A 23286-nucleotide genomic window follows, 5' to 3' on the forward strand; every position below is an offset into this window, starting at 1 on the left:
GACGCGCTTTTCTGCAAGTGTTCCTTTGATCTCGCTTTTATCAGGAGATCGTCCAAGTACGGGATAATTGTGACTCCTTGCCTGCGCAGGAGCACCATCATTTCCGCCATTACCTTGGTGAAAACCCTCGGGGCCGTGGAAAGCCCAAACGGCAATGTCTGCAACTGGTAATGACAGGTCTGTACAGCGAATCTCAGGTATGCCTGATGAGGAGGATATATGGGGATGTGAAGGTATGCATCCTTTATGTCTAGTGACACCATAAAATCCCCCCCTTCCAGGCTTGCGATAACCGCCCTGAGCGATTCCATCTTGAACTTGAACCTTCTTAAGTACAGGTTTCAGGGATTTTAAGTTTAGAATGGGTCTGACCGAGCCATCCGGTTTCGGGACCACAAACAGGGTTGAATAGTATCCCTATCCCTGTTGATTTAGGGGAACCTTGATAATCACTTGCTGTTGACACAGCTTTTGAATTGCAGCTAAAACTATCTCCCTCTCTGGGGGAGAAGCTGGTAAAGCCGATTTGAAGAACTGGCGAGGAGGCACGTCTTCGAATTCCAGCTTGTAGCCTTGGTATATAATTTCCATCCCCCAAGGATCCACGTCCGACTGAACCCAGACGTGGCTGAAAAGTCGAAGACGTGCCCCCACCGGCGCAGACTCCCTCAGTGGAGCCCCAGCGTCATGCGTGGATTTTGTAGAAGCCGGGGAGGACTTCTGCTCCTGGGAACTAGCCGTAGCAGGCATTCTTTTCCCTTTCCCTTTACCTCTGGCGAGGAAGGAAGATCCCCGACCTCTTCTGTACTTATGCTACCGAAAGGACTGCATTTGATACTGTGGTGTTTTCTTTTGCTGTGGGGGAACGTAAGGCAAAAAGGTAGATTTACCCGCGGTAGCTGTTGAAACCAGATCCGTGAGACCTTCCCCAAATAAAACTTCACCCTTGTAAGGCAAAACTTCCATATGCCTTTTGAATCAGCATCACCCGTCCATTGGCGGGTCCACAGCGTTCGCCTAGCAGAAATGACCATGGCGTTGGCTCTCGAACCTAGAAGCCCAACGTCTCTCATATATAAGACTGCGTCTTTAATGTGACCTAAGGTCAATAAAATGGTATCCCTATCTAGGGTATCAAAATCAGCGGACAAGGTATCTGTCCAAGATGCTACAGCACTACAAACCCACGCCGATGCTATCGCCAGCCTGAGTAAAGCCCCTGTATGTGTATATATTAATTTTAAAGTCGTTTCTAGTCTGCGATCAGCAGGATCCTTGAGGGCTGCCGTGTCTGGAGACGGTAGCGCCACCTTCTTGGATAAGCGTGTTAAAGCCTTGTCCACCCTGGGCGAGGACTCCCACCGTACCCTGTCCTGTGCTTTGTCTAATCTCTTATGTAACAAAGTCACATTTGCATTTAAAACATTCCACATGTCCAACCAATCAGGTGTCGGCGTTGCCGACGGAGACACCACAATCATCTGCTCCACCTCCTCCTTAGATGAGCCTTCCGCTTCAGACATGCCGACACACGCGTACCGACACCCCGCCACACACAGGGATATATTTATATGGAGACAGTTCCCCAATAAGGCCCTTTGGAGAGACAGAGAGAGAGTATGCCAGCACACACACAACGCCAACTGACACTGGAACAAAATTCCCAGATAACAGCGCTTTTATGATTATCTGTATATACCTTTACACTCACTGCGCCTTCCAAGTGCCCCCCCCCCCCTCTTTTTTGCCCTGTGTCACCGTGTTCAGCAGGGCAGAGTCCGGGGAGCCAGCTTCTCTGCATGTGCTGTGGAGAAAAATGGCGCTGGTTAGTGCTGTGGGATCAAGCTCCGCCCCCTCAGCGGCGCGCTTCGGTCCCGCTCATTTTGATTAATGCTGGCGGGGTATTTAATATATATTGCCACCTCAGCTTATATATGCCTTTTAGCCAGTCCTAGAGGTCTTTTATTGCTGCCCAGGGCACCCCCCTGCGCCCTGCACCCATCCGTGCCATGCAGTGTGTGTTGTGTGTGGGAGCAATGGCGCGCAGCGTTACCGCTGCGCGTTACCTCAGAGATGATCTAAAGTCTTCTGCCGCCTTTGAAGTCTTCTTTCTTCTTATACTCACCCGGCTTCTATCTTCCGGCTCTGCGAGGAGGATGGCGGCGCGGCTCTGGGACGAACGGCGAGGGTGAGACCTGCGTTCCGACCCTCTGAAGCTAATGGTGTCCAGTAGCCTAAGAAGCAGAGCCTATCATTTAAGTAGGTATGCTTCTCTCTCCTCAGTCCCACGATGCAGGGAGCCTGTTGCCAGCAGTGCTCCCTGAAAATAAAAAACCTAACAAAATTCTTTTTCAGAGAAGATCAGGAGAGCTCCCCTGTAATGCACCCAGTCTCCTCTGGGCACAGGATCTAACTGAGGTCTGGAGGAGGGGCATAGAGGGAGGAGCCAGTGCACAACCATTCTGAAGTTCTTTATAGTGCCCATGTCTACTGCGGAGCCCGTCTATACCCCATGGTCCTTACGGAGTCCCCAGCATCCTCTAGGACGTAAGAGGGAAAAAATCAGTAACTACACAAGACACGTTCTTTACACCGATTCCACTGCGACATGAAAAACTAGCACACTATTTGTGAGCTAAGACACATAACGGAGAAAAAAAAGCAGTTGGAAGTAGTAAAATGGAAGAAATAGTATGCAGCACGGGAATTGCACCGCATCTTACAACATATGGTGCAAAAGGGATAGGTGCATATGTATGCATCTGTAAAACTCAACGGATATTGTAAAACTAGTTAAAAGGGGATGACTGCCTTCCGAGGATTTACTGGTTTGTACATCACCTCCTGCAACTTTTGCTGATACGCTTTATATTTCCGGTTTTCTTCCATGCTTTTCTGACACTTCTTAACCACTTGTCTGGCATGATCACATCAGATGCGACCAGACCGGCAAGTGCCTTATCTGATCTGGTCACAAAGGATGCAACCAGTCAGACAGCATGTGCTTTACCTGGTAGCTGCGGGGCTGTAAAAATTAAAGTTATGATGGTGGCAAATTTTACGATGTCTGCAAAACCGATTTTTTAGAGATAGAAAAAAAAAAATTTAATTTTTTTTTTTTGGATAAGTTTACATACATAAGTTAACTTTTTTTGGGGAAAAAATCAATAGTCAATTAAGTGGTTACTTTATATGTTGGTTATAACACCATTTAGGAGTATTAAATGACCATGTACAAATGTGTTTATTAGGAAAAGGGACTGCTGAAAGTAAAACCTATAATTAAAAAAGAATTGTACAGAATACCAACAGAGCGCATAAGTCAGAGTTTCTCTCCACCATTACAGTTCAGGTTTTAAGGATATCCAAATGGTTCAGAGGTGGCCAAATAGTTAAATCAAATACACTCAGGTACTAATTAAGTCACCTATGCTAAAGCATGGCTATCCTTAAAAACTCGACTGCAATGGCAGAGTTTGGGAAACTTTGGCATAAGGAATGAAAAATGTGTTGGAAGCGAGGATGCTGTACGAAGTAAAGGGGGGTACACACGGAGAGATCCGTGCTTAAAATCTAAGCAATCTTGTGTGTATGCCCTCCAGCGATAGCGATGCGGCTATCGCCGGTGCTAGATTGAGCCTGCATGCAGGCTCAATCTAGCGGGTCGCTCACTTCACCGTTGTGTGAAGTGAGCGGCACCCCATTGGCTTTCCCCCTCGCTCAGCACATCGCGCTGTGCTGAGCGGGGTGAGAGATGTGTGCTGAGCGGTCTGTGTTAAGATCACTCAGCACACATCTCTCCCGTGAGCACCCCCCTTTAGTCTCTAAACATCAGTTTTTTGGTTTTTTTTGTTTTTTTTAAATAGGCTTCAACTAAAGACTGGAAGATTCAACACCACAAGCAATGCACTTTACTGAAGAGCACTCACCATTAAATCAAGCTAAAGTGACCTTCTGAAGGCCTTGCAATCACCAGCTTATGTTTATTATAATGCACTACTGGAAAGAACCAAGAAAGGTAGGTCATATATTGGGGACTTAACTACCTGTCTTGTTAGTCAAATTTTCTATTCATTGCTGGAAGGATTGTGAAAGATTTGGATCACTATAGCACCCATTAGAATTTCTCTATTTTGATGCTCATGTAATTTTTTTTTTATATTGAACACATTAAAAAAATGCCACCACAATCTATTCAATACATATAAATGGTAAATCACAACTGAAAGCTGGCTAATATATGTTTTCCTCTTCTTGCTTTATAATTCTAACAATGAATAATAAACACTTTTTTGTTTCAATAAAGAGGAACCAGAAACTCTCACAATAAAAGAAAAAGGTCACTGCGGAGCAATAGAAATGGATTTAAGGTAAAGTCTCTTTTAATCAGATCCTCAAAGACTGAAAGACCTTTTTTTGTTAAAAGAGGGAATAATTCCCTAATGCTTAGCGGCATGGCAGAGCTCCAAAGGCTCAGCTGAAGGAGAATATATTCTGCATACTAGTATTATTTAATGAAATGGAATCAAATGAATCATGCCCAGAGGTAAACCTTCCCGGTGCCCATCTATTCAGTATAAATAAAACCACTTACAAAGGTATAGTTTTACAATAGGGATGCAAAGCTATTTATGAATATTCATATTATTAGTTGAATATGCATATCATTAGTTGAAATATGTGTTATTCTCCATACAGTTCATTAAAATAGGTCTTGACATTAAAATAAAAATCTGCTTAATTTACATTTTCCATTTCTCTTACTTCCCTATAAACTGTTCCTCTCACCATCCCCTTATGTATCTCTGTGCAGTCACTATACTGTATCTCTCTAGAACTGCACTGACACACTGACAGTATCTCTCTTAGGGGTCTATTTACTAAGCCTTGGATGGAGATAAAGTCGCTGGAGATAAAGTACCAGCCAATCAGCTTCTAACTGACAAGTCACAGGCTGGGTTTGAAAAATGACAGTTAGGAGCTGATTGGCTGGTACTTTATCTCCAGCGACTTTATCTCCATCCAAGGCTTAGTAAATAGACCCCTTACTCCCAGTCACGCCTTATTGCTCTACACTTAATGCTGCCTCTATGCCTCATTTGTCACATACTTATTGCTCTCTCAATTGTAATATGCTAACCCATTTTTTATTACTGTTTTGATCAACAACAGCTCCTATCCTGTCCCATGGCCTTGGTGTTCTCTACTGCTATACCCCCACTATTTTCTGTTTACTGTTAATCTCTCCGCATTGTGTTCCCTGATATGTTCTGCTCCCTCCAGCCTCAATTCACTTCCTTCTAGACATATGCCTTACCCATACCTCTCTCTCTGCCGAAATATATCTTTGCCGAATCTTGACGGAATATATCCCACTAAAATCTTCACCTCTTTTTGTGCCTGATTGCCTGAGGAGGGAAAGGAATCTCTCATCACTAGGTCACACATTATCCCCGTTTACCCACTTGCTTATCTGCAATAAGTATAAAAAGCAAAGGAATGGAGTCTGCACTAGATACTCCCCCCTTACTCAAGTCAGCCCAGAATGGTTGAGAATGGGTATGGGGGAATTTGAAATGTTTAATAACCAACTTCAAAAGTTTTCTTTGCCGCTAATGGAGAATTGCTTTCATTTAGTGGGTTGCTGGTGCTTCCCAGAGTCAGGTATATGACATAATACAAATGGAGAAGAGATTGGGGGCTCTTTATAGTCATAAGAATTTTAGTGTAGAATTAAAACTTAACCTGTATTATCATATCACATAATAAAAAATATAATGAGGGGGAAATATCCAAGGGTGTGTGTACAAAACAATTGTGTATAAAGCTAGGTACACATTGAGCAATATTCCACTCCCATCCACTGGATCAGACGGCACAGCGTTCAAAACGGAGCATATCGGGCAGTGTGCATGCCCGATATGCACGCTCCTGCGATTGCTAGCAATATCGTTAGGTTTGATATGCTGCACATCAAATCTAGCAATATCGCTAGTTCCTTGTTTATGCTAATGAAGAACAGAACATGATCGTTCCGTCCTTCATTAACTTTGCTGTAGCGTGTATGGGTGATCTGGGTTGATGGGCATTCGTGCCGATGTTGGACCGAATGTCCGTTGTCCCAGTGTGTAGCCAGCTTAAAGCTGTATTACATAACAATTCTTGGACTGGTTATGGTTGCTAAACAGCATCATAGTGTTACAAATTTGCATTGATTGTGGAAAAAGTTGCAGCTGTAGAGTATTGTAACAAAATTGTACTGGTACAATGAACCAGCTTTGTAAGTAGAGGACATATGCTATAATGGTGGATTGAGGTTGATGATCAAATTAAGTATCTATCCCTAAATTAGAGACCATTACCTGTCTGCGTAACTACAAGGTTATATTAAATTGGAATTATGAAGATCTCTTATTATATATTGACCAATGAGGATACTATGAGGGTCATTCCGACCCGTTCGCACGCTGCGGTTCTTCGCAACGGTGCGAACGGGTCGGTTCTGCGCATGTGTGCCGGACGCAATGCGCACACGCATCGTTGTAGTCGCTGGGCAACGACAAGAATAACGAAGAAAGCAAAAAGAGTGACAGGCGGAAGGCGTTCGGGGCGTCAGCTGACCATTTTGTGGGAGTGGAGCAGCGAACGCAGGCGTGTCCAGGTGTTTGGGCGGATGTATGACGTCAATTCCGGGACCTTCATCGCTGGATCCATCGCACAGGGTAAGTAACTGCAGGGCTGGTCTTGTTTCACTCAAACTTTTTTTTAGCATAGCAGGGCTGCACAAGCGATCGCAGCCTTGCTATGCTAAAATACACTCCCCCATAGGCGGCGTCTAGTTGATCGCAGGAGCAGCAAAAAGTTGTTAAGTGCGATCAACTCGGAATGACCCCCTATCTTACATACTTCAATTTTGCCCTTTTTCCTGCACGATTAAACAAGTGTGTCAGTGATTTGACTTGATATTGTCAAGTTTGGTTATATAACCAGTATAATTAGGGTTTACCAGAGGTTAAAGTGGAACTGAGTTCCAAGGTGGAACTGAGTTCCACCACCTATAATGGTAGGGGGAACTAGTTCCACCACCTCCATTTCCCTGCACAGTAATTCCAACAGAAAAGCCCATCCCATCACTTACGTTAATCGATGATGCAGGTTATGCTAGTGTTACTGATGAGATGCAGCCATCTCCCCCTTCCCCAGGTTCTGATGGCTCCATTGTCCTTCTCCATCTACAGACCACCCCTCCTGGTACTCACACTTGGTGTGTCTGTTGGACAGCACTGATCCCCTCCCCTGTCACATTGTGGGCATTATGTGTAAGAGGCACTACTACTGTGGGAATTCTGTATATAAGCGGCACTAGTACTGTGGGCATATTGTGTATAAGCGGCATTTCTGTGGGCATTATGTGTATAAGCAGCACTGCTGTGGTCATTATGTGTAAAGGGCACTACAACTGTAGGCATTATGTGTAAGGGGCACTACTACTGTATGAGTTGTGTATAATGGGCACTACTGCAGGCATGTATATAAGGGGCACTACTGTGTGGTATAACTTGTATAAAGGTTACCATTGTGTAGCACAATGCGAATAAAGGGCACTACTGAGTGATGTAACCATAATAAGGGGCATTAATGTGAATCAGGGGCACTACATGAGGTGTAATGTGAATAAGATTGTGATACTGTGTGGTGTAATTTGAATTAGGGGTTCTATTGTGTGACCACGCTGCTTCTTTGTGAGATCATTGACCCTTTATAAAGTTTGGGCATGAAATAGGGCACTAATTTATAGTTTACGGGGGTGGGCTGTTTGACGAAACCACTAGCACTGGCCCTGACTCCGCTTAATGGGAGGGGGAAGGGGGGGGGGGTAGGTGGCAGAGTAAATGAGTTCCACCACCTCTCCAGGACCACTTTAAGCCCTGGGGTTTACACTGTTAAACTATTATATAGCAACTAGTTACCTGCACGTCAAAATGACAGAACAACATAACAGTAATGTCAGCGCTAACAGCTGTGTGAACACTTGAATTGCAGTGTCGGGTGCCATCTACTGGCTGCTGGCATGCAACACACTTGACTTCCCCCCCACAGAGGTGAAGAGCAGCATTAGCCTTTAATTATATAGGATAAAGATACAGAAAACTATTACTATACCTAGTATTAATACTGTATACCAGACTAGTATTCTATGTCATATTCAAAAAGACACACACACACACACACACACACACACACACACACACACACAAATATTGAGAGCAACCTTGAGCCAATCTTGAAAGAGGATCTTATATATTACAGGTTGAGTATCCCATATCCAAATATTCCGAAATACGGACTTTTTTGAGTGAGAGTGAGATAGTAAAACCTTTGTTTTTTGATGGCTCAATGTACACAAACTTTGTTGAATACACACAGTTATTAAAAATATTGTATTAAATGACCCCCAGGCTGTGTGTATAAGGTGTATATAAAACATAAATGAATTGTGTGAATGTAGACACGCTTTGTTTAATGCACGAAGTTATAAAAAATATTGTCTAAAAATACCTTCAGGCTGTGTGTATAAGGTGTATATGTAACATAAAAGCATTCTGTGCTTAGATTTAGGTCCCATCACCATGATATCTCCTTATGGTATGCAATTATTCCAAAATACGGTAAAATCCGATATCCAAAACACCTCTGGTCCCAAGCATTTTGGATAAGGGATACTCAACCTGTATTATCATTCCTCTTAAATGAAATAAGTATTTCTAGCGTTCACCAAGAAATGCAACAATGCTGTGATATAGGTATTAATATTTAAAACAGCCGTAGGCAGATATCCTATTGGCTGCGGTGAGTTATCGCAGCTAAATGATTCTGGCGGGGTTGTCCTATTAGCCCCCGTAAGACGGCACTTATCGCCTCAGGCATGTGGTATAGAATCTCTCGATGACCAGCCTTGGAGACTCGTTATCGGACCTGAACACATGGGCATGTGATGTTATCACAGATCCCACGTGTTATCGGCCAATAACGGTAAAAAGGGGCAGAAGGCAGTCGCTGGGCAGCCATGATTCGGGTCACAGCAGCTGCGTGTGATGTCATGCAGCCACCGCTACCGCCCCACAAACAGTCCGGACACACCGTTGTCTGGACTGCGCTCCCCAAACAGCACGTTGATGCCTACAAAATGCTGCATGGACTCCCTGTTCCCGCTGGGATTTGGACTGTGATCCCAGTAAGTACTCGCACGTGTACACAGCGGCGAGCGCTGAAATCGCAGTTCTGCAATCCATGCTGAATGCTACATAATAATATACAAAAGATTGGAAACACTGAAACAGGAAGTTAGCTGAATCCTTAGATTGTTTATAGATTAGCATTCCATTTATAAACACAGGTTTCCTTTAGTAGGGCAAGGTGAATCACACGCATGCCAACAAACCATTTATTGATTCGGGTACTACATACGCCACAACTAAGCTATATTGGGTAATAAGATCAAACAATAGGTCATTGTATGCAGGACACAATAAGAAAAAATATCTGAATTTGTTGTGTCACCTAATATTCAGTCATTCCATATGTGATAGGTCAAAGAGGATTTAATAGTTGAATATTGGGACAAATAGATTTTATTTTGAGCACAATGTTATACCTTCTGGTATGTTAGGGGGCCAGGAGTATAAGTCTTTGGAGAGCATCATAAGCAGAACTTTATCCTCTGAACTAGGGAGGTAAGGCTAGGTAGGAGGTGAACTGAAGTAGTAGCTAGATTTATAGTAGCAGAGATGGAGAGAGGAGGAGGGCAAATGTGGCTTACGATTACAAAATTATATTTTTGTTGAAGAAGTCTAAATGATTGTTTAGTTTAAAAGGGGAAACATACTCTTGATGCACAAAAGTGAATGCTTACTACAGAAACATCTGAATAATTACAGTTTTTTATGGTGTTTTATGTTAATTAAAATGCAATGTATAGCAATGGACTTTCACCAATTGGTTCAATACTTATTAGGAGGTATTTACACCAAGCCGTGGCATGAATTGCTTCCAGTGCCTTGTAGCTTGTTGGTAGATAAAAGGCATTATTTCTGTTTTATAGTGTATCTCACACTAAAACAAATATTAATGTTAAGTAAAACAAGGTCCCATTATGGCTAGGTCCACCTTAGAAAGTTAAGTGAGCATTAGGCATGCAAGATAGAATACTGTATATGGAACACAATGTGATAAAACAAATTCTATAAAATTTGTGACAATATGGTTTATGTTGCTTATTAAAAGAATATTTTTTATTGCAACTCAGCTTTAACCAACCTACTAAAATTGATAAGAAAAGTTTTTCTGGAGCAATCCTAAAGTTCAATAAACACCTTTTTAAAGGTGGAAAGGTCCTGAACCAATTGGGAACAATGAAATAATCACATAGATTAAGTGAGTTAAATTAGTGTCCAAACTTCATCGCTGGGTTCAAACTATAATTTTCTTTATTTTTGCAAAAGTATAACATGATAGAAGTACTTTGTCATAGATTTATGCACTCCTGATTAAGAACATATTTTATCCTTTAATGAGCTTAAGATATCTGAAAAATTATAAAAAAAATTACACTTATGTATGATAGAATGAGCAATACCAAAGGTCCGATTAAAAAAAAAAAATAAGCATACAATTAAAAATAAAGCCTAAAACTTAAAAGTCCAAGATGAAAGTAAAATGTATCCAGTTTTTTGCTTTTCAAGGAATATATCTGTTTCCTCAGGCAGAACAAATACAATGTTTTACTTACTATAGGATAAAATATGTCCTTGCTCAAAATGTTCTCAAATCCTGTCTCACGACTGGTCCAGGGTTTATCTACCTTGAATAAGTTTATTATTAGAATTAGGTGCTGGGAGAAGCTTTTTCATATTGTCTTTGGGCGGTTGGGAAGCTCCTTATATTTTTTTCTCAGGACCACACAATGTTCTTCAAGTCATTTTCCTAGGGGCTCTATCAAGAAATATTTTTTTCTGTGTTCTAAACCTGCTAGACTACCTAATGGGAAAATCATCTTACAGACAAATAGCAAATGCTGATTACATGGCTCCTCGTATAAGAGATACAATACAAAATGTCTCACCAGCCAGTCATATTAAAGTCCCTGTACAGCATCATCTTGCCCAGCTCCTTGCGTTGCACTCTCCTTGGAAATTCTAAATGTGTAAACTCATTTCCGAGCAGGTGGGGCTGTAAGAAAGCCTGAAAGACAATAAAAAAACAGAAACATAGGAACTTAGAATATAGAATATTTATTATACATTATAAAGATCTGGGATGCGTTAAACTGAATGTGAGCCATATTTTGCATATTCCACTAAGCAGTGGTGCGTAAATGCTCAATCTAATGTCAGTTTAGTTCCCGGAAAAGTGACATCTTTCAAAAATTATGGGGAATAAGGAGGATTCAAATTTGCATGTTGCTACAAGTTTCTGGGTTAAAGTGAAATTGCAAAGCACATCCTGGATTAATTGCACCGCTAATTAGGATGGGTTTGTAAAGCTGCATTTAGTAACAATTCACATAAATAAAACATAAACACAAATTTTAAATAAATTACTTTTAATCAAAAATGAGCCACGCCTTTATAGCTCTGTACCATGTGTGTTTCTTTAGGTTAGGGGTGTATCTAGGGGTCGGAGCGCCCCCGGCAAAGTAAGGGACTGGCACACCCCCTTATATTTTAAATAAGCATGGTGCGACGCCAAAAATAAAGTAGTGTGGCCTCATGGAGATAGGGCGCGTCCACACATTAGTACCAATTCAAATTACGCAACACAGTAGTGCAACCTTATTCATATTACACCACACAGTAGTCCCCGCTATTCTGAATTACTCCACACAGTAGTCCATGTTACTCACATTATACAGCATTGAAGTGCCCCTTACTCACATTACACGACACAGTAGTCCCCTTACTCACGTCTGGAATGCCGTGAATGAGGTAAGTATTGGAGATTCGTGATGAAGGGGCAGAGACATGAATGGGGCCAGCCATTATACTAGTGTGTATATTATATACTGTGGCATTGCACTCAGAGGGACCAAACCTTTTCAGTGGCACTGCAGGACACCACGTTCATGATCAGCAGCAGCCTGTCCATGATCACCAGTAACCTGTCACCAATTTGGGGGGGGGGGGGGGAGGTTTGAGGCACTGGTAAGAGGAGGGTTAGAGACAGATGGAGATAGGGGACATAAGGTGAGGGGGGCAGAGGCACAGATAACTGTAGAAGGGGCAGAGTTACATATAATGAAGGGGTGGCAGATGCATATATCATAAAGGGGGGCACAAGTATAGATAATGGAGATGTGTAGGTGGAAGAGGCACAGATAAAGAAGTGGGGGCAGATGCACTGATAATGGAAGGAGGCAAGAGAACAGATTATGGAGTGCGGAAAAGGCACAGATGTAGAGAGAGAAAGTGGCACAAATGGGAAACGTCTTATTGCCTTTATTACTTTCTAAATGATCTGGCCATTGGAAGAACAGAGGAGGGGAGTGACAGGGAGAAAGAGGAAGAAGTAAAACTGGTCTGGACTGCAGCCCCATAAGAGAGAAAGGGGACCCAGCTCATATTCCCTGTGCCCCCATATCAATGTGGCTCAATCCTAGCTGCAAACGGCTCCTGTGCTCCTATGGCAGTGATGGCTAACCCTGACACTCCAGCTGTTGTTGAACTACACATCCCAGCATGCCCTGCATCAGTTTTAGCAAGGCCAAATAGCAAAACTGTTGCAGGCCATGCTGGGATGTGTAGTTCAACAACAGCTGGAGTGTCAAGGTAAGCCATCACACTGTCCTATGGGAAGTCCCTCCTGTGCATGGCGGAAGTCCCTGTAGACACGTCAGGAGACGGGGAGAGGGGCAGAGCCTACGGAGGAGTGACATGTGCAACGCTGCCCATTGTAATCAACGTATATTAGTAGGAGTGCTTCTGGCAGAGAAGAAGCCGGGCAGAGTACTACTATTATACCTTACAGGCGGGCAATGCGGGTGGTGGATGGTGAGTAGTGCTGAGCAGTAATCCGTCCATGGCCACGGGTGGCGACACCCCCTCCTTGGCCGGCGCCCCTGGCGAGTGGCATCCTGGCCAATAGCTAGATACGCCCCTGCTTTAGGTAAATCATGTCCTGCTCATGTTCATGTTTAAAAACACTTGTGTCTGCAGAAGCCTATGCAAGGCAATGGAGAACCTTGTTACCAAGTCAGCAGGAAGCTGAGCGGAGTGAACAGTCCACATCTTAATGGAGATGCGCATACAGTACAACTGAAATCAATGTAACACGGAGCAGGAACTGGAGGAATATCACAGACGGATGGTTCCAACCTAGATAGCACTAATGGTAAGCTATACTTATGTACAAAACCCCCCCACTAAAGAACAGTTACTCTATATTAGGTATGAACAAAGAAAAGATTTATTATGTGACTATTATAAAGTAGTTTAGGAGTATTATCTTGCCTTGTGGTGGTTTATAAGCTTTTCAGTCTGGCATTTCCATATAGTTTACATAAGCAATAATATACTGTATACATTTACTTAGGCACTCATGTACTGTACAAAACTGAGAAAACAAAGTATCTTTGGTTCTACTTTATGTTGCATTGATCTCTTGAAGGAAGGTGGATAACAAAAGAACACTGGTGGGCTAGGCAGAGGGAACATGGCAGGCACTGTACAAACAAGGAAGAAATCAGCCGACATCATAGTGTAAAACAGTTACAGGTGTGTCTTACCTGGTATTACTTTTATGTCAATGCTGACAGAACATGTCGACATTCAGCTTATACAAACATATACAGAGAAAGAAAAGAAAACTCTTTTGTGGGCACACTCTTCACAATCGGTAAATACCGTATGTTATATGTAAATTTTAAAACGTAACTTTTAATGAATTATCATTCAAATAGTTAAGTGACTCACTACGACTAGTTGGAGATGTCTGAGATGTAAAAGATGTACAAAGTGGGAAAGTAGACATGCACAAATATTATACAAACACAATACAGCTTCACACCACTGGTTTCTAGATTGATAATGATACGCTCATACGCGTATTCTAAAATTAATATTACTAGAAGAATGGGTGTATGTTCTGGTCAATTTCCATTCATTATGAATTGCAGGTTTGCAGTCATGAATCGAGCTGCATCCTTCCGCCTTGACCAGTACAGAGGAACTGTATTAGTGAGGCCACAATGGGCCGGGCATACCAGGGAGCCCCACTTGGGTATATACGGTACCTAATATTTGAGCAAAACAATGATGTTGGTTGAGGATAAGTAAAGAAGGAAGAGTAGAGTGCTTCTGCTGTTAGTGTGTGCTAGTTATACCGTCCTAGTGGTTCTATAGAACCCTACAACACTCGGTATTCCTTGGAGGTCACCCTTCCAGGTACCGACCAAGCCCAAAACCGCTTAGCTTCCAAGATCAGACGAGATAGGGCATGTTGGGTGTGGTATGGTAGTAGAGTTACTGAACTGGTATGAACACTAATGAGAGAGCACCGGAAAATTGTGAAGAGTGCGCCCACAAAAAGAGTCTTCTTTTCTTGCTCTGTATATGTTTGTATACTCCTTTCGGACTCAGGGCGCACCACCAGGTGGACATACTAAAATTAATACAGATTGTATTTTGATTGTCCCGGGCTGGTAATTAATTACTACTTTCTCTGATTTTCCTGGTGCCTAATCGTTCCTTCCTTTTGACATTCAGCTTATGTCAACATTGTTATTAGAATGTCAACATACTATTTTTTCTGTTGCTCTGTTCTTAACCTTAACTGAAATGTTGACATAATGAAAGGTCATCATGTCGATATTAACATTCTGTCTGTGTTGACATTTTGCAGGTATCAACATTAATGATGATGACATTCTAACCATTTGGGCCTGAAACAGGTTACCACAGCTATTACTTAGCAGCAATAATCTTTGGAAGCCTGGACATTTTCAGAGACATTGTCAGCATTCACTCACGTTGCTCCCGAAGGATGGTGTCACATGGTGTTGTCACAGTGCCGGCCATATGACGCAGCTTATTATTTTTCAAGTGAGAAGATCCCTTCCTCACCTATTGGTTATACAGTTCTACTTTTTATAGTCCACAAGCATTTAGTTTTTAATGTACAAAAAAAGATACAGTACCATCTACAGTCTAGAGATGATCTAACAGCCTTCACTACCACCCACTGCATTTCTGTTGCATTTGTTTGCCTTATTTCCCTAAAAAACTAAATAAAATTATATTTAATTTAATTTTTGTTCTAAGACATTGGGACAAAAAAAAAATTCAAACTTCTCTCTCAAAAGTTTTTTTTTTATAGGCCTGCTTAGGAGCAGTAAAAGGTGACTGCATAGTTTTAAAGGTCAGGCTACTTGTGGATCATGTGGTCACTGATATCTGAGCTTGATGAGCAAGAGGAAGATCGAGATTGGCTCTCACAGTGTGAGCTAACTACACTGCCCACATCTTGCTGGCTCTGGGGTTTCCTGTACTAATAATTAAAGATTTGCTGAACTGGAGCCACAAGATTCAATTGTGTTGGTCAATGCTCTCCAGATAATTGGTTAGGTTGGTTCCAAGCTGTTATTGCTAATCTGCCTTTGAAGCAATGGGTCCAATCTGGTTCTATGTACAGATGTGTCCTTGTACAATATTGCTGCAGTCGCACCAAACAGACTGTGCAACTCTGGTTGTGCCGAGCATATTTTTAGCTCGGAAATGTGTCTTAGTTGCAATGTGGCTAAGACGCACTGATTAATTTTATATGCAACACTTGTATAACTGTGTACATCCGAGTCTGAATCTGTACATGAAGAGCTTTGAAGCAGCAATCAAATTTTTTCCCACACCAAGTTCCGTTGTGCTTCGTATATAGACTCATTCGCACATAGATATACAAATCTTGCATATCAAATTAATCAGCACATTCTACTGATGCATCTTAGTCGCAGCATATTGCAACAAAGACGTATTTCCGGACATGAAAAAGATGCTCTGTGGAAGCAAAGTCGCACAGGACCTGGTTGCTCACTCGCGCCAGGCGTCTCACGCCACTTTGGCGAATTCAAGCTAGGTGTATTCCACTTGTTTGGTTCCACTTTTATACATGCCTTTTAAATAGAGATGTGTACTGGACATTTTTCGGATTTTGTGTTTTGGTTTTGGATTCGGTTCCGCGGCCGTGTATTGGATTCGGGCACGTTTTGGCAAAACCTCCCTTAAAATTTTTTGTCGGATTCGGGTGTGTTTTGGATTTGGGTGTTTTTTTTCAAAAACCCCTCAAAAACAGCTTAAATCATAGAATTTTGGGGTAATTTTGATCCTATAGTATTATTAACCTCAATAACTATCAATTCCACTCATTTCCAGTCTATTCTGAACACCTCACAATATTATTTTTAGTCCTAAAATTTGCACCGAGGTCGTTGGATGACTAAGCTAAGCGACCCAAGTGGGCGGCACAAACACCTGGCCCATCTAGGAGTGGCACTGCAGTGTCAGACGGGATGGCACTTAAAAAAATAGTCCCCAAACAGCACATGATGCAAAGATAAAAAAAAAAAAAAAAAAGAGGGGCAAGATGGAATTGTCCTTGGCCCTCCCACCCACCCTTATGTTGTATAAACAAGACATGCACACTTTAACAAACCCATCATTTCAGCGACAGGGTCTGCCACACGACTGTGGCTGAAATGATTGGTTGGTTTGGGCTCCCACCAAAAAAGAAGCAATCAATCTCTCCTTGCACAAACTGGCTCTAAAGAGGTAAGATGTCCACCTCCTCCTCATCGTCCGATTCCTCACCCCTTTCACTGTATACATCCCCCTCCTCACAGAGTATTAATTCGCCCCCACTGGAATCCACCATCACAGGTCCCTGTGTAATTTGTGGAGGCAATTGCTGGTAAATGTCTCCACGGAGGAATGTATTACAGGTTGAGTATCCCTTATCCAAAATGCTTGGGACCAGAGGCATTTTGGATATCGGATTTTTCCGTATTTTGGAATAATTGCATACCATAATGAGATATCATGGTGATGGGACCTAAATCTAAGCACAGAATGCATTTATGTTACATATACACCTTATACACACAACCTGAAGGTCATTTTAGACAATATTTTATATAACTTTGTGCATTAAACAAAGTGTGTGTACATTCACACAATTCATTTATGTTTCATATACACCTTATGCACACAGCCTGAAGGTCATTTAATACAATATTTTTAATAACTTTGTGTATTAAACAAAGTTTGTGTACATTGAGCCATCAAAAAACAAAGGTTTCACTATTTCACTCTCACTCAAAAAAGTCTGTATTTCGGAATATTCCGTATTTCGGAATATTTGGATATGGGATACTCAACCTGTATCATTCATTTTGATGAACATCATCTTCTCCACATTTTCTGTAAGTAACCTCCTACGCCAATCGCTGACAAGGTGACCGGCTGCACTAAACACTCTTTCGGAGTATACACTGGAGGGGGGGCAACTTAGGTAAAATAAAACCAGTTTGTGCAAGGGCCTCCAAATTGCCTCTTTTTCCTGCCAGTATACGTACGGACTGTCTGACATGCCTACTTGCATGCTGTCACTCATATAATCCTCCAACATTCTTTCAATGGTGACAGAATCATATGCAGTGACAGTAGACAACATGTCAGTAATCGTTCTTCAGTCCAGACCAGATGTCAGCACTTGCTCCTGACTGCCCTGCATCACCACCAGCAGGTGGTTTTGGAAATTTGATTATTTTCCTGGCAGCTCCAGTGGCGGGAGAAAATGAAGGAGGAGCTGTTAGCAGGTCACGTTCCGCTTGACTTGACAAGTGTCTCACCAGCAGGTCTTTGAACATCTGCAGACTTGTGTCTGCCGGAAAGAGAGATACAACGTAGGCTTTAAACCTAGGATCGATCACGGTGGCCAAAATGTAGTGCTCTGATTTCAACAGATTGACCACCCATGAATCCTGGTTAAGCGAATGAAGGGCTCCATCCACAAGTCCCACATGCCTAGCGGAATCGCTCCATTTTAGCTCCTCCTTCAATCTCTCCAGCTGCTTCTGCAAAAGCCTGATGAGGGGAATGACCTGACTTAGGCTGGCAGTGTCTGAACTGACTTCACGTGTGGCAAGTTCAAAGGGTTGGAGAACCTTGCACAACGTTGAAATCATTCTCCACTGCGCTTGAGTCAGGTGCATTTCCCCTCCTTTGCCTAGAACGTAGGCAGATGTATATGCTTGAATGACCTTTTGCTGCTCCTCCATCCTCTGAAGAATATAGAGGGTTGAATTCCACCTCGTTACCACATCTTGCTTCAGCTGATGGCAGGGCATGTTCAGGAGTGTTTGCTGGTGCTCCAGTCTTCGGCACGCGGTGGCTGAATGCCGAAAGTGGCCCACAATTCTTCGGGCCACCGACAGCATCTCCATTGCGCCCCTGTCGTTTTTTATAAAATTCTGCACCACCAAATTCATTGTATGTGCAAAACATGGGACGTGCTGGAATTTTCCCACATGTAATGCACGCACAATATTGGTGGCGTTGTCCGATGTCACAAATCCCCAGGAGAGTCCAATTGGGGTAAGCCATTCTGCGATGATGTTCCTCAGTTTCCGTAAGAGGTTGTCAGCTGTGTGCCTCTTATGGAAAGCGGTGATACAAAGCGTAGCCTGCCTAGGAACGAGTTGGCGTTTGCGAGATGCTGCTACTGGTGCCGCTGCTGCTGTTGCTGCTGCCGGAGGCAATACTTCAACCCAGTGGGCTGTCACAGTCATATAGTCCTTAGTCTGCCCTGCTCCACTTGTCCACATGTCCGTGGTTAAGTGGACACTGGGTACAACTGCATTTTTTAGGACACTGGTGACTCTTTTTCTGACGTCTGTGTACATTCTCGGTATCGCCTGCCTCGAGAAGTGGAACCTAGATGGTATTTGGTACCGGGGACACACTACCTCAAGAAATTCTCTAAGTCCCTGTGAACTAACGGCAGATACCAGACACACGTCTAACACCAACATAGTTGTCAAGGCCTGAGTTATCCGCTTTGCAACAGGATGACTGCTGTGATATTTCATCTTCCTCGCAAAGGACTGTTGGACAGTCAGTTGCTTACTGGAAGTAGTATAAGTGGTCTTCTGACTTCCCCTCTGGGATGACGATCGACTCCCAGCAGCAACAACAGCAGCGCCAGCAGCAGTAGGTGTTACACTCAAGGATCCATCGGAGGAATCCCAGTTAGGAGAAGACTCGTCAGACTTGCCAGTGACATGGCCTGCAGGACTATTGGCGTTCCTGTCTAAGGAGGAAACTGACACTGAGGGAGTTGGTGGGGTGGTTTGCAGGAGCTTGGGTACAAAAGGAAGAAGGGATTTAGTTGTCAGTGGACTGCTTCCGCTGTCACCCAAAGTTTTTGAACTTGTCAATGACTTCTGATGAATGCGCTCCAGGTGACGTATAAGGGAGGATGTTCCTAGGTGGTTAACGTCCTTAACCCTACTTATTACAGCTTGGCAAAGGCAACACACACGGCTTGACACCTTTTGTCCGCATTTCTGTTAAAATAATTCCACACCGAAGAGGTTATTTTTTTTGTATTTTGACCAGGCATGTCAATGGCCATATTCATCCCACGGACAACAGGTGTCTCCCTGGGTGCCTGACTTAAACAAACCACCTCACCATCAGAATCCTCCTTGTCAATTTCCTCCTCAGGGCCAGCTACACCCATATCCTCATCCTGGTGTACTTCAACAGTGACATCTTCAATTTGAATATCAGGAACTAGACTCTGGGTGCTCCTTCCAGCACTGGCAGGGGGCGTGCAAATGGTGGAAGGAGCCACCTCTTCCCGTCCAGTGTTGGGAAGGTCAGGCATCGCAACCAACACAATTGGACTCTCCTTGTGATTTAGAAGAACGCACAGTTCTTTGCTGTGCTTTTGCCAGCTTAACTCTTTTCCTTTTTCTAGCGGGAGGATGAGTGCTTCCATCCTCATGTGAAGCTGAACCACTAGCCATGAACATAGGCCAGGGCCTCAGCCGTTCCTTGCCACTCCGTGTCGTAAATGGCATATTGGCAAGTTTACGCTTCTCCTCAGACGATTTTAATTTAGATTTTTGGGTCATTTTACTTAACTTTTGCTTTTTGGATTTTACACGCTCTCTACTATGACATTGGGCATTGGCCTTGGCAGACGACGTTGATGGCATTTCATCGTCTCTGCCATGACTAGTGGAAGCAGCTTCAGCACTAGGTGGAAGTGGATCTTGATCTTTCCCTATTTTACCCTCCACATTTTTGTTCTCCATTTTTTAATGTGTGGAATTATATGCCAGTAATATATCTGGAATTAGACGGCAGTAATGTCTGGAATTAGATACCACTATAGATACCAGATACCACTGTGACTGGAATGATGACGACCTATGCACAGTGACAGGATCTACCACAGCACCCTACTGCAGCAAGATGCAGCACAAGACACTGGACTTTTAGTAACCACAATGCAGCACTGACACTGAGCACAGATATTGAGCACTGATCAGGATACTAGAAGTGACACAGAGTAGCAAGATACAGCAATGGCCTACTGTACTGTACTACTATATACTGGTGGTCACCACAATGCAGCACTGTACTACTATATACTGGTCACAACAATGGAGCACAGATATAGAGCACTGATCAGGATACTAGAACTGAGTCTGACACGGAGCTGCAAGATACAGCAATGGCCTACTGTACTGTACTACTATATACTGGTGGTCACCACAATGCAGCACTGTACTACTATATACTGGTGGTCACCACAATGCAGCACAGATATTGAGCACTGATCAGGATACTAGAAGTGACACAGAGCAGCAAGATACAGCAATGGCCTACTGTACTGTACTACTATATACTGGTGGTCACCACAATGCAGCACTGTACTACTATATACTGGTCACCACAATGCAGCAGATATTTAGCACTGAGCAGGATACTAGAACTGAGTCCGACACGGAGCTGCAAGATACAGCAATGGCCTACTGCACTGTACTACTATTATACTGGTAGTCACCACAATGCAGCACACTGAGCACAGATATTGATCTTTTCAGGGCAGAGAACGTAGCCTCGTCCTCTCCGCTCAATCTACAATGCACGAGTGAAAATGGCAGGGATGCGCGGTTCTTTATATGGAATACGAATCTCTCGAGAATCCGACAGCGGGATTATGACGTTCGGCCTCGTTCGGGTTAACCGAGCAAGGCGGGAAGTACCGAGGCTGCCTCGGACCCGTGAAAACCACGTGGAGTTCGGGGGGGGGGGGGGGGGGGGGGGGGGGGGCGGGTTGGAACTCGATGAACCGAACCCGCTCATTTCTACTTTTAAACAGGCATTATACATATATTTTACTTGTCGTACCACATTATACATCTAGGGGCAGATTTATTAAGCCCGGAGAAGTGATAAAGCAGTGATAAGTGGAAGGTGATATTGCACCAGCCAATAAGCTCCTGTCATTTTTCAAACCTGTAATGATTGGCTGGTGCGTTTTCACCTTCCACTTATCACTGCTTTATCACTTCTCCAGGCTTAATAAATCTGCCCCCTAGTCTTAGAAACTATGGTTCCACGTTAAAATGAGTTGTTTCAATGCTATTGCATTGTACAGCTGTGCAAGCATTCCATTGCGATTTCCAATAATTTGTACCAAAGAGGCCACAGATATGCATTACAGTCCGAGTCTCCAATGCTTGGGGGCAGAAGTATTTAGGAATATTTGCATACCATAATGAGAATCTTGGGGATGGGACCCAAGTCTATACACAAAATATATTTGTGTTTCATATACACCTTATACACATAGGCTGAAGTTTAATTTTATACAATATTTTTTATAATGTTGTGGATTAAACAAAGTTTTTAAAAACAAAGGTGTCACTATCTCTGTAGCGTTAAAAAAATCTGTATTATCGGTATATAACTAACAATAACACTAAAAGGTGCAAATGGGCTATAACTGAAAGCACATTTAGTTTATGTGTAGAAGAGAATATTTATATTTACTCATTCAGCTTTCCTGTTATAGTTATAGGTGTGCAGTATGGTTTCATTGTTCATAGTCTGAGCACACTTGGGCTGCACAGACTGAGCACACTTGGGCTGCACAGACTGAGCACACTTGGGCTGCACAGACTGAGCACACTTGGGCTGCACAGACTGAGCACACTTGGGCTGCACAGACTGAGCACACTTGGGCTGCACAGACTGAGCACACTTGGGCTGCACAGACTGAGCACACTTGGGCTGCACAGACTGAGCACACTTGGGTAGATGCAGAGCTGAATGCAAGTCCAACAGAAAATGCTCCCACACTGCCTGCATGGAACTAAAGGTGTTTATTCTCCCACATACAAAGCTGTACACGTCTCTGTGTCCGGACTACCCTATCTGTACTCTTGGTTTAATAGCTATCGTCTTTATCAGTGCACACATTCACCAGCCTCATCTCTCGTGCAAAGATTACTTATGAAAACAGGCATAATTACAAAATTCTGCAGTTCTTTGCACAGCCTCCAATTCCATCAAAGTGCCCTCACTGACCTTAGAATACAGTAAGTGCAAATGCATATTTATCACTGAGTCACACCCAAGTGGTAATACAGCCAAGTTGAGCACTCTCCATCACAAGTAGTAGACTTACTCGGCTGCATGGTATGCGCAGTACTAAAACACGCAAGATGTTTCCACATGCACAACTCTGCATCTTCCTCACACTGCGTTCAACCATTTTGGCAATGTCTTAGAGATGGCAGCTATGACATAAGCATTTCTAAGAGACCAACTAAAAAATACCTAAAATAGAGAGGCTATATAGCACAAGATATACCATATAGTTTCTGGAAAACATGCAGTTTAGTTGGAAAGTATAGTATACTAGGGCTCAGATTTATCAAGCCTTGGAGAGTGATAAATTGCAGTGATAAAATACCAACCAACCAGCTCCTGTCATGTTACAGGCTGTGTTTGAAAAATGACAGTTAGGAGCTGGTTGATTGGTACTTTATCATTGTGCAATTTATCACTCTCCAATGCTTGATAAATCTGGGCCTAGTACTGCCCATATGTGGTCTAGTTTTCTTTTGAACACAATCTTGTCACACTTCTTTGTACATAATATGCTTGCTTTGTAGTTTTCTCAAATGAATTTCTTAAACTGTTGAAGAAATGTTTCACTAGC

The 23286-nt window shown here is 43.0% G+C and overlaps 1 protein-coding gene and 1 pseudogene across 4 annotated transcripts in view; both read right to left on the reverse strand.

Annotated features, from left to right (window-relative positions):
* The window catches only part of PPM1H (protein phosphatase, Mg2+/Mn2+ dependent 1H), a 334697-nt gene that overhangs the window by 74243 nt on the left and 237168 nt on the right, over positions 1-23286 (reverse strand). For all 4 annotated transcript variants that reach the window (XM_063927727.1, XM_063927728.1, XM_063927730.1 and 1 more), the window contains one exon: positions 11123-11241. In XM_063927727.1, coding sequence (XP_063783797.1) covers positions 11123-11241 — 119 coding nt within the window. The remainder of the gene's footprint in view (positions 1-11122; positions 11242-23286) is intronic.
* Positions 14398-14516, reverse strand: LOC134937102 (5S ribosomal RNA; annotated as a pseudogene).

Source organism: Pseudophryne corroboree, chromosome 6 (assembly GCF_028390025.1).
Source record: "Pseudophryne corroboree isolate aPseCor3 chromosome 6, aPseCor3.hap2, whole genome shotgun sequence".
Classification (NCBI taxonomy): domain Eukaryota; kingdom Metazoa; phylum Chordata; class Amphibia; order Anura; family Myobatrachidae; genus Pseudophryne; species Pseudophryne corroboree.